Source organism: Marmota flaviventris, chromosome 1 (assembly GCF_047511675.1).
Source record: "Marmota flaviventris isolate mMarFla1 chromosome 1, mMarFla1.hap1, whole genome shotgun sequence".
In the NCBI taxonomy this organism is placed as follows: Eukaryota; Metazoa; Chordata; class Mammalia; order Rodentia; family Sciuridae; genus Marmota; species Marmota flaviventris.
The window spans coordinates 205,824,669-205,839,671 of NC_092498.1; the positions used below are offsets into that span (position 1 = coordinate 205,824,669).

At 60.7% G+C, this 15,003-nt stretch overlaps 1 protein-coding gene across 2 annotated transcripts; it reads left to right on the top strand.

Moving 5' to 3' along the window:
• Positions 1-727: 727 nt before the first annotated feature.
• On the top strand, positions 728-15,002 carry Jak3 (Janus kinase 3). 2 transcript variants are annotated; one of them, XM_027932044.2, is made up of 24 exons: positions 728-822; positions 2,424-2,676; positions 3,246-3,369; positions 3,629-3,740; positions 3,835-3,980; positions 4,359-4,653; positions 5,087-5,209; positions 5,304-5,461; positions 5,887-5,998; positions 6,192-6,378; positions 6,855-6,982; positions 7,180-7,311; positions 7,821-7,905; positions 8,482-8,609; positions 8,944-9,076; positions 9,236-9,387; positions 9,498-9,648; positions 10,219-10,358; positions 10,428-10,617; positions 11,200-11,324; positions 11,564-11,736; positions 12,211-12,328; positions 12,563-12,673; positions 13,573-15,002. In XM_027932044.2, exons 2-24 carry the CDS (start codon positions 2,493-2,495, stop codon positions 13,678-13,680), a joined length of 3,315 nt encoding a protein of 1,104 aa, XP_027787845.2. In that variant the 5' UTR covers positions 728-822; positions 2,424-2,492; the 3' UTR covers positions 13,681-15,002. The 2 variants fall into 2 exon arrangements, with proteins under 2 accessions (XP_027787845.2, XP_071457323.1); XM_071601222.1 differs by having other exon boundaries at positions 740-822; positions 2,443-2,676.
• Position 15,003: the final 1 nt, after the last annotated feature.

The following is a 15,003-nucleotide window of genomic DNA, read 5'->3' on the forward strand; positions in this document are numbered from 1 at the left end:
CCACCTTCTCCTAAAGACCCTGAAGTCCCAGGATCTGGCTCCTGCTGACACCCCGGCCTCCCACAGGGGTCTCCTGGCTGTCCCCCTGAACTGCTAACCCCCCTCTGCCCTGGCTGTGTCCTCCCGGGTACCCCTTCTCGGGCCAGTTCTTAGCCCTGCTTCAAGTCGGGACCCCTTTGTGTCTGTCTCTCCTGTCACCACGCCTTTACTATCCTGGATAATTTGGCTTGTCCTGGTTTGCTGCCTCCCAGCCAGGCTGCCGACCCCGAGGGGGCAGGGCTGTCCCCCTGTCTTTCTAGGGCCAGAGTCCAGGGAATGATGGGGAAGTGGCTGAGTATTAAGAAGTCTCCCGAGAGAAGCACCTCAGAGGAGAGCTTGACACTGCTTGGCCCTCTGTGTCCTTCCCGGGGAAACCCAGCCCCTGCCCTTCCCTAGGTGCCGATCAGTTCTACTGGGCACCAGGCCACACTCGTCACCCGTGGGTAAACCCCAGCACCAGCGGCTAAGCCACGAGTGGACCTGGGGCCCCCCGACCCGCTGACATGACCTGGGCCCCATCTGTGCGTCGCCCCTTCCCCCGAGTCTGGCTCTCCAGCAGCTGGACTGAGAAGGGCTACCCCTGCCGAGTTCTGGAACTTTCTGCCCCTCCCTGGCCAGACCCTGCCGCCTCCCCTCCCCCACCCCCACAGAGGGCTCTGACTTTCAGTAAATGACAGAGGCTCAGGAAACCAAGGGGCCCGCACAGGAAGGAGCCAGCGGGGCTTTCCTGCCTGGCCTCCCGGCCTCACTGGGCCTTCCTTAGTCCAGGGTTCCCACCGCCAGGTAAGAGCTGGCGGGGCCACAGGCTCTGGCCACCCCTGGGGGGACGGTGGTGGCTGGGGACGGCTGGGCTGGTGGAGGGACTGAGGAAGCCAAGGAGACCCGGTCCTCAGGCGCCAGAGCAGCGGCGGCTGGGCCTCTTCTCCAGGGACAGCGCATCTCTCGCTCTTGGGGTCCCCGCGTGGTCCTGCCTAGAAGAGCGCCCCAATTCTAGCCCTGCGCCCCTGCAGGAGGCATTGCGCATGCGCCGGGCCCCAGGGGGCCGAGGTCGCAGCCCCCACTCCAAGCCCGCCCGAGACTAGAGGGCGGCCTGGCTCTGACAGGGGACCTCGGGGGCTAAAAAGAGGGGCATTTTTCTGGGCCCAAATTTTACCTGTGACTTTTACTTTTTTACTTTCAATATGCTAAAATATATATATATATATCTTAAGATTTATTTCAAAAACAACAGTACTGTGTCCAGGAGGCCCTGTGATGCTGGCCTCTGGTGACACTGGGGTGTCCCTTGGAGAACATTCGCTCTCCTCATGCCTCCAGCCAAAATGGTACCCACCACACCACTGGACCAAGTGTCCTTCCCGTCAGTGGACAGGCATTTGTTGGACACTCCCTGGGCTGGCGTGGAGGACTGTCCCACCATGTCCTCGCTGTGGGCCTGGGTTGGGTCCAGCCAGTCACCTCCCCGAGACTGGAGGGGGTTCGGCCCATTTTACAGCTTGAGAAACTGAGTCCATGAGGACGAGATACGGCAGGGCTGGAATTTGAATCCAGAGCCTGGGGGCTTCACGCGTCCCCAGCAGGAGGCTATATTATGGGGGTGTTAAAACATCATTTATGCTGTGTCCCGTTTCCTGCCCTGCGGGGGCCCCCCATTATTTTGGAGCATACACACAAAAAAACTTTTTTTAAACCCAAGGTTCTCTCTGGGTGTCTCCTCGGGTCAGCTGCAGTCCATCTTGAAGACCTCTGTGTTTTTTCTCAAAGCTCCACCCCTTGTCCCGCCCAAATGGGGTCCCTGAGCTGAGGCGGTTGCGCAGGAAGGAACCACAGACTGGGAGGTGGAGGGGGTCGATTTCCTCCTGGGCCCATCCAAGGAGCTTTCTTGCTATGGGAGCCCCGTGGAGCATGGGGGTGGGGGACCCTGGCGCAGGCCTGCAACCCCAGCAGTTCTGGGGGCTGACTCAGGAGGATTGCAAGTTCAAGGACCCCCTGGGCAATTTAGCCTGACACGGGGGAGGGAGGCAGAGAAGACCCAGAAAGCACTGTCGGTTGTCACCTGACTGGACCCACCCCCAGGGCACATGGGGCACCAGGTGCAGAATCCTTCAGCGGTGACCTCAAACCCACAAGGAAGGATGGCCGTCCCTATCCCTCTAAACCCCACAGGCACAGCCAGCAGCCCTTGGCTTTTTGGTCCAGCGAATCTGCACAGCTGTGATTGGTTGCTCAAGCTGCCCCGGGCGGGGCGGGGCGGGGCAGGGCTGGTTGCAGACAGGTGTCCACCCGGACCCAGGTGTCCAGCCCCAGCACAGCACTCACCGGGGCTGATGGCTCCTTCCACACCTGCCCACTCAGCTCCTTCTCCTGACTGTGTCCCTCTCCAGCTCTGCCCTCCCCGCCCAGAAGCCCTGAGCCCTCTGGAGAGGACTAAGCGCCCCAGGCAGGCTGCACCCATGGCACCTCCAAGTGAGGAGATGCCCCTGATCTCCCAGCGCTCCTGCAGCCTCTCCTCCTCGGAGGCTGGTGCGCTCCACGTGCTGCTGCCTCCTCGGGGTCCCGGGCCTCCTCAGAGGCTGTCTTTCTCCTTTGGGGACCACTCGGCTGAGGAACTGTGTGTGCGGGCTGCCAAGGCCAGTGGTGAGTGGATCCCTAGAGGACTGGGTTAGAGGGAAGGACAGGGCTGTGTGGGGCCCAGACTGGGAGAGGAAATAGTTGCCTACAGGGATCAGCCCTGGAGCTGGGGCTTTGAGGGATGAATAGGAGTTTGGTCAAGGAGGAGGATGGACATTTGAGACTCTGAAGTGTGATGGCACATGAGAACAGCTGGTCATCCTTTGAGATAAAAGAAAGCAGAGGGCAGCCGGGCGTTGTGGCTCACCCCTGTAATCCCAGCAGCTTGGGAGGCTGAGGCAGGAGGATCTCGAGTTCAAAGCCAGCCTCAGCTACTTAGGAAACCCTAAGCAACTCAGGGAGACCCTGTCTCTAAATAAAATCCAAAATAGGGCTGGGGATGGGCTCAGTGATCGAGTGTCCCTGGGTTCAATCCTGGTACCAAAAAGAAAGAAAGAAAAGCACAGAGTTGGGGAGGGCTTAGAGGGAGGTTGAGTGACGTGTCCTAGCTGAAGGTGAGATAGAGCCCTGTGAGCCTGCGTGGGGGTGGCCCAGCAGCCCTGGTGCTCAGGAGGGAGCTCACGGCCCTCTCCTAGGCATCCTGCCCGTGTACCACTCACTCTTTGCCTTGGCCACGGAGGACTTGTCTTGCTGGTTCCCTCCGAGCCACGTCTTCTCTGTGGAAGATGTGGGCACCCAAGTCCTAGTCTACAGACTGCGGTAAGAAGCCCCTCCCAGCCCCAGGGATCATAACATTTTATTGTCTCCCTGAACTTTGAGGACATGATCACAGCCCAATTCATAGATGAGGCTAAAGAGGCCAGAGAGGGTGGTTCACTTGCTCAAGGTAACACAGCAAAGCAAGGGTAAACGACCTGGGCTCTGAGAAGCCTTGACCAAGTCTGCTACAGCACCCCAAACCCTAATCCTGCTGAGGCCAGGTTGCCCGTTACCCAGGGCTTTCTCCTTTCTCACGCAGCTTTTACTTTCCCAACTGGTTTGGGCTGGAGAAGTGCCACCGCTTTGGGCTACGCAAGGACTTGGCCAGTGCCATCCTGGACCTGCCCGTCCTGGAACACCTCTTTGCCCAGGTGGGAGTCTGCGGGGCTCAACCCAGAGGTGGGATCCCAGGGTGACATGGGCTAGTGACTAGTGGTTGCTGACCTTCGCTGTGGCCTCCCCCAGCACCGCAGTGACCTGCTGAGTGGGCGCCTGCACGTGGGTCTCAGCCTCCAGGAGCAGGGCGAGTGTCTCAGCCTGGCCGTGCTGGACGTGGCCCGGATGGCCTGTGAGCAGGGCCAGCGGCCTGCCCAGCTCCTGAAGACCATCAGGTGAGGCCTCTGCTGAGCCTGGCAAGGAGCCAATGTGGCCCCCACAGGGCCCAGCCCCCAGTGGGGCTCCCCGACCAGCCTGTGTGTCCATGTGACTCAAGAGTCTCCATGAACTCGGTACCCCCCACCAGGGCTCCAGATGGACGGAGGTCTCTCCTCCTGAGCTCAGAGACCTGTGAGGTCCTTGTTTGTCCAGTGGATGCCAGTGGCCTCCCCCCCACCGAGGTCCTGCCTGCCTCAGTTGTGTTCACGAATGTGTCCCTGTCTGCCTCGTGTCCCCACGGAGGCTGCAATTGCCCCTAAAGCTTGGTTTGTGTGTGACCTTGGAGGACCCCTCCCCGTGCTGTAGGCCACCTTGCTCCCCTCCAACCCCCACAGCTACAAGGCCTGCCTACCGCCTGGCCTGCGCGACCTGATCCAGGGTCTGAGCTTCGTGACCCGGAGACGTATTCGGACCACGGTGCGCTGCGCCTTGCGCCGTGTGGCGGCCTGCCAGGCGGACCGGCACTCGCTCATGGCCAAGTACATCATGGACCTGGAGCGGCTGGACCCTGCTGGGACCACCGAGACCTTCCGCGTCGGTCTGTCCGGGGCCGCGGGTGGCCAGGATGGGCAGGGGTTGCTGCGTGTGGCTGGTGGCAGCGGCATCTCCTGGAATCCGGCAGCACAGGAGGTGCGCGCTGGCACTGGACCGGGTTGCACCGGGACCAGCTGGGAGGGAGGGGCCGACTAGGGGCGGGGCCTAAAGGAGGGTGGGAAAGTGGGCGAGGCTCAGGAGGGGCAGGGTTGGAGCCATTGGCAAGTGGTGGTGGGCGGGGCTTAAACAGTGAGGGAGGGGCGACCCAGGGGCGGCAATGGAATGGGAGGAGCTGAGAAGGGGAGGGGACTTAGTGGTGGGCGGGGCCAGGGGGCTAACAGAGGGTCCAGGAAAAAGGCGGGACTAAGGGAAGGGGCGGGGCTCCAAGAGCTAGGGACCCAAGGACGGGAGGAGGCGGGGCTTGGCAGGGAGAAGTAGAGGGGAGAGGCCAGGATGGGCGTGGTCGGTGGGATCCAGGCTTCCAAGAGGGACTGAGACCCCCAGCCTCAGCCCTTTCCCAATTTCCCAGGTCTTCCAGCCCTTCTGTGACTTTCCAGAAATCGTGGACATCAGCATCAAGCAAGCCCCACGGGTTGGCCCGGCCGGGGAGCACCGCCTGGTCACTATCACCAGGACAGACAACCAGATCCTGGTGGGTACAGCACCCCTTGCCCTAACACTTCCCCAGAGTGGCAGGGACACGGGACCCCGGGGCTGCACCGAGCGCTGATGGGGGTTCTGCGCAGGAGGCCGAGTTCCCGGGGCTGCCCGAGGCGCTGTCCTTCTTGGCTCTGGTGGACGGTTACTTCCGCCTGATTTGCGACTCCCGCCACTTCTTCTGCAAGGAGGTGGCACCGCCACGGCTGCTGGAGGAAGTGGCCGAGCAGTGCTATGGCCCCATCACGTAAGGACTCACCCCTGCCGGCCAGCTCAGGGTCACTCCCCTTCTGGGCCCTCAATGTCCCAGCTTTTCAGGAGCCCTGGACCAGCGGTCAGGTGCTCAAAACGCACAGGTGGCACTCCATGAGGATCTGCCTTCTGCTGCCAAGGGCAGCCTCTCTCCTGCTTCCGACCCGTGGGACCCCAGGGCCATTTCCTGGAAAGGCCCTGATGCCTGGGTTCACCTACAGCCTCTCCTTAACCTCCCAGATGAAGTCCTCTGCTGACTTACGCAGGGGAGGGGGGACCTGGGAGAATGTTCCTTGATGAGGGTCCAGGGCTTCAGAAGGATCAGAATTCAAACCCAGTCTGGCCTCTCCGCCGCCCTCTGTCTCTTGCTGCCATGGGCTCCCTCTCCGTGTCCTCCCCCTTCACTCCGCCCTCCCTCAGCCTGGACTTTGCCGTCAACAAGCTCAAGGCGGGGGGCTCACTTCCCGGCTCCTACGTGCTGCGGCGCAGCCCCCAGGACTTCGACAGCTTCCTCCTCACTGTGTGTGTCCAGGTTGGTGCACCTCCTGGGGCCAGGAGGCCAGAGCGGGCTGCCTGGAGAATGTGACATTCGACCTGAACTGAGCGAGCCTTGGCTCTTGGGGGAAGGGGAAAGGCTTGGAGACCCAGTGAGCGGCCGGAGCTGAGGGAGGAGGGAGGAGGGGAAGTGCGGCCCAGCCCCCACTCAGGGTCTCTCCCCTTTGCAGACACCCCTCGGCCCTGACTACAAGGGCTGCCTCATCCGCCGAGACCCTGTAGGAACCGTGTCGCTGGTCGGCCTTGGCCGTCCTCACAGCAGCCTTCGGCAGCTGCTGGCAGCCTGCTGGGACGGCGGGCTTCACGTCGATGGAGTTGCCCTGCAGCTTAGCTCCTGCTGCACCCCCAGACCCAAAGGTGAGCCCACCCTCTCCCCTGAGCGGGGCCATCCATCTGCAGCCCTGACTTTCTACACCTGTGACAACTCTTGTGTGGTGACAAGTGGCAGAAACCACAGGTCCGGGTGGTCTCTTGGCCCCTGGGCTAGCGTTCAGCCTTCAGGTACAGGTGGATCCAGGCACAGCTGGATCTGCGTGATACCAATAGCATGTACTTTCTCTCCGTCTCCTTCCTCTTGTGGGTGACAAGAAGAGGAAAGAGTTTTGCTCAGACAAACCCCTCTGAAGGGACAGCTCCGTAGGAGCACCAGTCGGTGCTCTGGTGACACCCCCGAAGGGCTCCTTCCTCCCTGCTCACATCCCTGACCCCTTCTCAGGATCTCCTTTCAAATAAACTGTGTCCCCTGAGTCTTCATCTCAGAGGACCCCAAACTAAGAAAGCACGTTGATTCTTGGGGACCTTTCTCTGACCTCTGATTGTCTCCCCCCCCATAGAAAAGACCAACTTGACTGTGGTCCGGAGGGGCTGCGGCCCACCCTCCACCTCCCCTGCTCAGCCCCAGTCCCAACATAAGCTGAATCAGATGACGTTCCACAAGATCCCTGCCAACAGCCTGGAGTGGGTAAGGGTCCCAGGAAGTGGGGGGCTCCCTCAGCCTGGGGACCAGAGACTCAGCTCAGGTCCTCCTGTCCTGCGCAGCCTCGGGCTGTAACCTCCCCAGCCTCCGTTTCCCCATCTGCCAAACGGGGCAGAGGCCGAGCCAGGAGCGGGGCCCCACAGGAGCCCCTCACTGGCCTCTCCTGCTGTCCCCTGCTCCAGCACGAGAACCTGGGCCACGGGTCCTTCACCAAGATTTACCGGGGATGTCGCCACGAGGCTGTGGACGGGGAGGCCCGGGTGACGGAGGTGCTCCTGAAGGTCATGGACGCCAAGCACAGGAACTGCATGGAGGTGAGCCCAGGGGGACAGATGCTGGGGCCAGGGCTGGCTGGAGGGAGGGAGGGCCTTGGATTCGGAGAGCTTAAAAGACACACAAGGCTGGAAAGCAACCAAAGCGCCCCTGCGGTCCCAGCTGCTCAGGAGGCTGAGGCAGGAGGATCCCTTGCACCCAGGGGTTGAAGGCCAGCCTGGGAAACAAAACAGATGGCTAAGTGCATGGCTAAGGAGGCGTGAGGAGGCCAATTGGCCGGAGAGGAGAGCAATGCAGTGGACATCAGCAGGGGCTGGACACACAGAGGAAAGTTGAAGCTCTTTTCAAACCCAATTCTGTGTGGGACTTCCGCTCCCCATCAGAAAATCATCATCAAGTGTTGTGTGCATTGATGGTGAACTTCAGGACCAAAGGGGGCCTGTGGCCAGTTCTCCTGGTGCGGGTTTTTGAGCATTAAGTCCGGGGTCCTCGGTTCCATCCCAGAGTCCAAGGAACTCATGCACCTCCTCCCCCTTCCCGCCCTCTCCAGTCCTTCCTGGAAGCTGCGAGCTTGATGAGTCAGGTGTCCTACCCGCATCTGGTGCTGCTCCACGGCGTGTGCATGGCTGGAGACAGTGAGAGCCCCGCACCCCACCCCGGCACCCCGAGTCCTGGCCGCACCTCACCCCCACTCAGCTCTGGAGCGGCAGCACTAGCGATAGCTGAGCCCCTAGTTGGCCCCCAGGGTCCACCAGGTTCCCACCAGTCTCCAGAATGATCTCGAGTCACGCGGACCTTGGTCTCCACCTCAGTGAGCTGTGTCCTTGCTGTGCTGCCCTGCACGGCTGCATAACCTCTCTGGCCCTGGGTTCCAGTAGCTCAGCTGAGAAGCTATTTTTCCGGAGTCTGGTGTGTGCCAGGAGCTGGCACACGGCCTGGAAGGTGACAGACAGAGCAAGAAAGGGCACTGTGGATGCTCAGGGGACCCTTCTGGGTAGGGGACCTTTCAGAGAGTCAAGGGCGAGGATGGAGAAGGGGGGGATGAGGCAGAGTTCTGAGGGCAGGAGAGGCTCGAACCCGAGGTGAGGAGAGGGTGGGGATGGGCGGGAAGGAGGTGGGCGGAGCCAGCGCTAGGGATCCTCCCACAGAGCGGGGTGGGCGGAGCCTGCCATCACTGCGCACCTCCCTCACCCTGCCCCCGCTGCCACCAGGCATCATGGTGCAGGAATTCGTCCTCCTGGGAGCCATAGACACCTACCTGCGCAAACATGGCCACCTGGTGCCAGCCAGCTGGAAGCTGCAGGTGGTCAAACAGCTGGCCTACGCCCTCAACTACCTGGTGAGTGCACTCCAGTTGCGTTGGCAGGAGCTCTGGGTGGGATGTCAAAGAGAACCTCATGCAAAACGTGAGCAAGGGTCTTAACTGCAGGCTGAGGGCTTTGGCTTGGACCAGTGGGGAGACAATGGGGAGCCACAGGTGGGGTGCTTTTTGAGAGGGGGAGGGACACAGTCAGGTGGGTTAGAGGAGCCAAGACAGGACACCAGGAGTCTGGGGAGGTTGCCGGAGTCCATCAGATCTGTAGCGGGTGGGCTTTGAAGGGTGTGTAGGAGTTTGCCAAACAGGATTCACTCATCAAACCCTGGCTGGCATTTCCCATGCCCCGCCCACTCAGGAGGACAAAGGCCTCCCTCACGGCAACGTCTCAGCCCGGAAGGTGCTCCTGGCTCGGGAGGGGGCTGACGGGAGCTCGCCTTTCATCAAGCTGAGTGACCCTGGTGTCAGCCCCACTGTGCTAAGCCTGGAAAGTAAGTGCTTAAGAAAGTGGGCTCTGGAGGGTGTGCAGGAGTCTGCCAGGCAGAACGTGGCTCATCAGATCCTTTCTGCATTTCCCTGTGCCCGGCCCACTCAGGAGCACAGAGGTCACCTCCACGGCAGTGACCCCTGACCTTGTCCCTGTCCCTCAGTGCTCACTGACAGGATCCCCTGGGTGGCCCCCGAGTGTCTCCAGGAGACCCAGACGCTTGGCTTGGAAGCCGACAAGTGGGGGTTTGGTGCAACAGTCTGGGAGGTGTTCAGCGGGATCCCGATGCCCCTCAACCACCTGGACCCCCCCAAGGTCAGCACTCCCACTGGACTGAAGTTCAGCTCCGGGAAGTTGGTGGACTCAGGTGGGGGGATCCTGAGGATGGACTGGGGGTCACCACCACCCTCTCCTCCCTGCCTCAGAAACTCAAGTTTTATGAGGACCGGCAGCAGCTGCCGGCCCCCAAGTGGACAGAGCTGGCCCTGCTGATCCAGCAGTGCATGGCCTACGAGCCAGGCCAGAGGCCCTCCTTCCGAGCTGTCATCCGGGACCTCAACAGCCTCATCACTTCAGGTACCAGGCGGGGTGGGCAGAGTGGGTGGGGCTGCAGTGTCCAGTTGGGCCAGTGGGAGGAGCATGGTTTGCATTCGGAGCCTCCCAGGTGCCTGGCAAGGTTGGAGTCGGTGATGACTGCTCACAGTCAGCATGAGCCATGAGGTCTGCTATAACAAACAGGCCCCTAATTCAAAGTTCAACTCACTGGATATTTAGTTTTCATTTGATGAGGGTGTCCAGATCCATAGGCACTTGGCATTTTGTGAATCTACCCAGCTGGCTTTCCAATGGCCGGAACTGGAGGAGCACCAGAACACCTCCTGCATCGGTCCCAGTTCACTCAAATTCTGATCTCATAGGAGATGGGCAATGGGGTCTCACCAGGCCCCTCTGGGTCTGTACCATATATGTGCACTGGGCAAGGGGGCTGCCTTGGCCAGAAGGTGCCTCTTTCCATTTCCCACGAGGTACTCTTTGCCTTGCCATAGTGCACAGAGACGGGTAGTGTGCAGATCTGCAGTTACACAGCAGATCAGCTTAGGTGCCGCCAGAATGAAATGTGCCGCTCACCACTCTCTGTGCCCCTAGACTATGAGCTCCTCTCAGACCCAACCCCTGGTACCCTGACGCCCCGCGATGGGCTGTGGAGTGGTGCCCAGCTCTATGCCTGCCAGGACCCCACGATCTTTGAGGAAAGACACCTCAAGTACATCTCACAGTTGGGAAAGGTGAGGGGGCTGGACTGAGGAGGCAGGGCAGACCCCAGGCTTGAGGATACCAGCTCTGTCTCTCCCCAGGGCAACTTTGGCAATGTGGAATTGTGCCGCTATGACCCGCTGGGTGACAACACGGGCGCCTTGGTGGCTGTGAAGCAGCTGCAGCACAGTGGGCCAGATCAGCAGAGGGACTTCCAGCGGGAGATCCAGATCCTCAAAGCCATGCACAGTGACTTTATTGTGAAATACCGTGGTGTCAGCTATGGCCCCGGTGAGCCACCTCTGGGAGCTCTTCCAATTGCACCTACTCCTGCTGTTACTTCATGTGGGCTCAGAATGCCAACCAGGAACGATTCACGTTTGGTAATCTAGACTCAGATGGACATTGGTTCAAACCCTGCCTCTGCCCCTTACCAGCCGGGCAAAACCTTCAGCAGGCCGTTCAACCCGAGTCTCGGTTTCCCAACTGAAAAACGAGCTATTATGAGATTTAAATGTATCAATGTATGTTGTAGAAGGTGCTCAAGAGAAGTACCATTGTTGCTGTTCCTATTTTGTGGACAGCAACACTGAGGTAACAGGACACAAGGAAAAGTGGGAGGTCGGCTGTGGTGGGGTGCATCTTTAATCCTAGCTGCTCAGGAGGCTGAGGCAGGAGGATCCAAAGTTTGAGCCCCTGCGAGACCCTGTCTCAAAATAAAAGTAGAAAAGGTTGGGGATGTAGCTCAGTTTACAGTGGTTGCTAGCATGTAAAAGGCTTGAGTTCCATCCCCAGTACTGAAAAAACAATCAAAAACACCAGGGGAGCTGTCAGGGCCGGTGGGCCTTCGGTGACACCTCTCACCCTCTGCAGGTCGCCAGAGCTTGCGGCTGGTCATGGAGTACCTGCCCAGCGGATGCCTGCGTGACTTTCTGCAGAGGCACCGCGCACGCCTGGACTCGAGCCGCCTCCTCCTCTACGCCTCGCAGATCTGCAAGGTGCGGGGCCGGAGTAAGGGTGGAGCGACCCCAGGACCTTCGGGGCCCATCTGGTGGGGTGCAGGCCGAGGGGCGGAGTTTGGGATCCAGGTGGGATTGCGGGGTGGGGTCGAGTTGGGCTCTGTCAGAGCCGAGCCCAGGAGTCCGGGGTAGGCTCCGGCTTGGGGTCTGGGTCGGGGTGGGGTCGAATTCCGACCCAGTTTGGGGTCCCTCGGCAAGTGCACGCCGCCCACCCGCAGGGCATGGAGTACCTGGGCTCCCGCCGCTGCGTGCATCGCGACCTGGCGGCCCGGAACATCCTGGTGGAGAACGAGGCTCACGTCAAGATCGCCGACTTCGGCTTGGCCAAGCTGCTGCCGCTCGACAAGGACTACTACGTGGTTCGCGAGCCCGGCCAGAGCCCCATCTTCTGGTAGGGACCCACCCTGGGCGCCCGGCCCCGCCCCTACCTGGCACCGACCACGCCCCTTGACCGTAGCCCCGCCCACCACCCGCGGCGCCCCGCCCCGCCAGAGGCTCCTCCCCCTCTCATCTCTAGCCCCCAGCCCAGGCCCCGCCCCGCCCCACCATGGCCCCGCCCACCAGTAAACACTGGCCCCGCCTCCTCCCTCTACTGGCCGGGCCTCCAGCCTTAGCCCCGCCCCTCCTCCCTACCTGGCTCAGCCCCCACCCCTCAGGGTCCTGGCTCCGTCCTCTCCCGCCGCTTAGCGCCTGGCCTTGCCCTGGCGCCAGGTGGGGTCGGAGAACCCCCCTGTCCTCCAGTCAGGGAACCAGACCGCGGGGCGCGACTGGCCTCCGAGCCACCACCTACGCTGGCAGTTCCCTGTCTCGCGTCCGTCCTCGGCCCCCCACGAATCTCAACTCCCGTCCCCCCCCCCCCCGCCAGGTACGCCCCCGAGTCCCTCTCCGACAACGTCTTCTCGCGCCAGTCCGACGTCTGGAGCTTCGGGGTCGTCCTCTACGAGCTCTTCACCTACAGCGACAAGAGCTGCAGCCCCTCCGCCGTGAGCAGCATCCGCACCCCGCTCCCTGGTGGCCCATCCCCATCCTGCCTTCTGCTGGGATCCCCTAATTCTAGGCCCCGTGGGGAGGACCCCCTTCCTGCCACCCACACCCACGGACGGCCCCTCCCCCTTCCCTCCCCCTTTCACTGCGGCAGACCCCCAGCCCCCCACCCGCCGCCCCTTCCCCCCTCGTGGATGGCCGTCCCCAACGCGGGCTCTCCCTTTTGGTCCCAGGAGTTCTTGCGAATGATGGGGTGCGAGCGAGATGCCCCTGCCCTCTGCCGCCTCTTGGAGCTCCTGGCCGAGGGCCAGAGGCTGCCGGCGCCCTCCGCCTGTCCCCGTGAGGTGAGCGCTGAAGGGCGGGCCTCGGGTTCCGGGGTCTCGAGCTCCCCACCGCCGTGTCTCTTGATTGACAGCTGGGACTGGCTGTGCGGCTGGAGGGGATCCTGACCCCGAGGTAGCCCCTAGCGCCCTGTGTGGCAGCTCACAAACGCTCATCAGAACCTCAGTTTACTCATTTCCAAAATGGGGATAGTAAGGTCTCCTGGGGAGGGAGGCTTAGGCTAGGCAGTGCCTACAAGAGCCCAGCTCCGAGCCCTGCCCCCTGTGCGTGCTTCATGAGTGATGGTGATTCTCACGGTTTACGACCTTGTGTGTGTGAGACAGGTGGGTGGTCATGCACAAATTCATCCACTCAGGTCACCATTCATTGAATGCCAACTGTGTGCCAGACCCTGGAGTGGGTGCCGGGGACTCAGTAGGTAGAGAAGAGACAGATACTCTCTGTCTTCAAGTGAACAGGAGCACCCCTGGGCATGGGCGCCTTGACATAAGAAACAAACAACAAAAACCTTGGAAGAGATAAACAGGGAGGAATGGTGGAATGGGGTCACCAGGAGGTCCTGTTAGAGGGGGTGATGCCTGACAGAGGAGGAGAAGCCCATCCCTGGGTACAGATGGGAGAAGGGATCCCAGTGTACATACAGGAGGTGCAAAGGCCCTGAGGTGGGAATGACCTTGGTGCGTTTAGATAACAGTGAGGCAGAGGTAGGAGTGGCTAAGTGGAGCAAACATGAGAGGGTGTGGGGGGGGGGAGATGCTAGGAGGAGGGCTTCAGGGCAGGGATCCACTGGGAGCCGTGGGAGGAGAAATGGGATGGAGATTAATTTCTGTTTTAAAACTGAATGGGAGTCCCGTCCTTCCAGCTGCCTGGGCCTGATCCCACTGTACTCCCGTCCTTTCAGGTTCATGAACTTATGAAGCTGTGCTGGGCCTTGAGCCCACAGGACCGGCCGACCTTCAGTGTCCTGGGTCCCCAGCTGGACGTGCTGTGGAGTGGAAACCGGGGGTAGCAGCTGAGGGCGTCAGACCTACGCCTTCTCCGCTGGCTCATCCCAAGGGCAAACCTGTTCCCCGTCCTCTTTATATCTCCAGAACTCAGATCTCCGTGTGACCTCAGGCAGAGGACTGCCCCTCTCTGGTCCCCTGAGGCCTTGGGAGGGTCCCCTGCTTCATGAAGATCCCTCCTGGGGCAGATGACATTGGTCAGCAGCCTGGTGGCCCCAGGAACTTGTAAAGATGCACGGCAGATGGCTCCTGAGCCCTGCCCGCAGATGCAAGGGACAAAATTCAAGCCCCTCCTGGCTTCCCATCCCTTCTTGGTGTGGCCCTGAGTTTCCTTTCTTCTTCCCAAAGTGGATACGATGTAACTTTAAGTATATGATCTCAGCCATTGCTTTTTGGGGGGTTCTGGGGATTGAACTCAGGGGCACTTGACCACTGAGCCACATCCCCAGCCCTATTTTGTATTTTATTTAGAGACAGGGTCTCGCTGAGTTGCTTAGGGCCTTGCTAAGTTGCTGAGGCTGGCTTTGGACTCATGATCCTCCTGCCTCAGCCTCCAGAGCACTGGGATTACAGGGGTGTGCCACGGCGCCTGGCGAGGGCATTGCTCTTTGACCCAAGGATGAGAGATGCTGTCCTGCTTGGGGTTTGCAGGACAGAGCCTGTGTCTGTTCCAGATGGAGTAAGGGGACAGGAGGCTGGGGTTCCAGTGTCCCCCTAGCCATGCCTGAGTGTCCCTGGACTTCAGTTTCCCTAGCTGTCAGTAGGACCCTTTCTGTCCTGACCCTCTAAGGTCACACAACAGATGATATGAGAGCCTGGTGGGAACTTTTGAGGCAATTGAGAGAAGGAACAGCATTCCTGGCAGAGAGAACAGCATGCCAAGGGTGAAGGGGCTCAGAGTACGGAGGTGAAGAGCCCAGGTTTTGGAGCCCACCTTTCCCCCACTTACTGTGTGAGGGTGGGCAAGTTGCTTCTCCTCTCTGGTCTCAGTTCTGCAAGGGCAGAACTGGCCCTTTGGTGGTAGAGGCAACTTCCTGAGGCTGGTGAGGAGGTGTCTGGTTCGGGTTATGCTCCCGTCACTCTTCTTTATCTGAAGGGTTTTCTGTTACTTTGCCTCCCTGTGAAGCTCTTATTCATCTCTCAAAACCCCAGCTGTCATGTCCTTCTGTGTGGCCCCCACACACGCTGCGCCGGCCCTGTCCTGCTCTCCAGTCCAACCGCTGACATGGGGGGCTCTTTGGGGCCTGAGCTGAGGTCTTCGCTCAGGGTGGGCACACAGTGGAGTCTGGGAGTTTGTTGAATGAATAAAGGATTCAGTGGGAAGGAGG

What these genes read in the sequence shown, in the direction of transcription:
- Jak3 (XM_027932044.2), top strand. Translation starts at nt 2,493, where the DNA reads ATGGCACCTCCAAGTGAGGAGATGCCCCTGATCTCCCAGCGCTCCTGC. An exon ending in CAGCTCCTGAAGACCATCAG is followed by an intron (nt 3,981 to 4,358) that starts GTGAGGCCTCTG and finishes CAACCCCCACAG; the next exon opens with CTACAAGGCCTGCCTACCGC. An exon ending in CAGTGCTATGGCCCCATCAC is followed by an intron (nt 5,462 to 5,886) that starts GTAAGGACTCAC and finishes GCCCTCCCTCAG; the next exon opens with CCTGGACTTTGCCGTCAACA.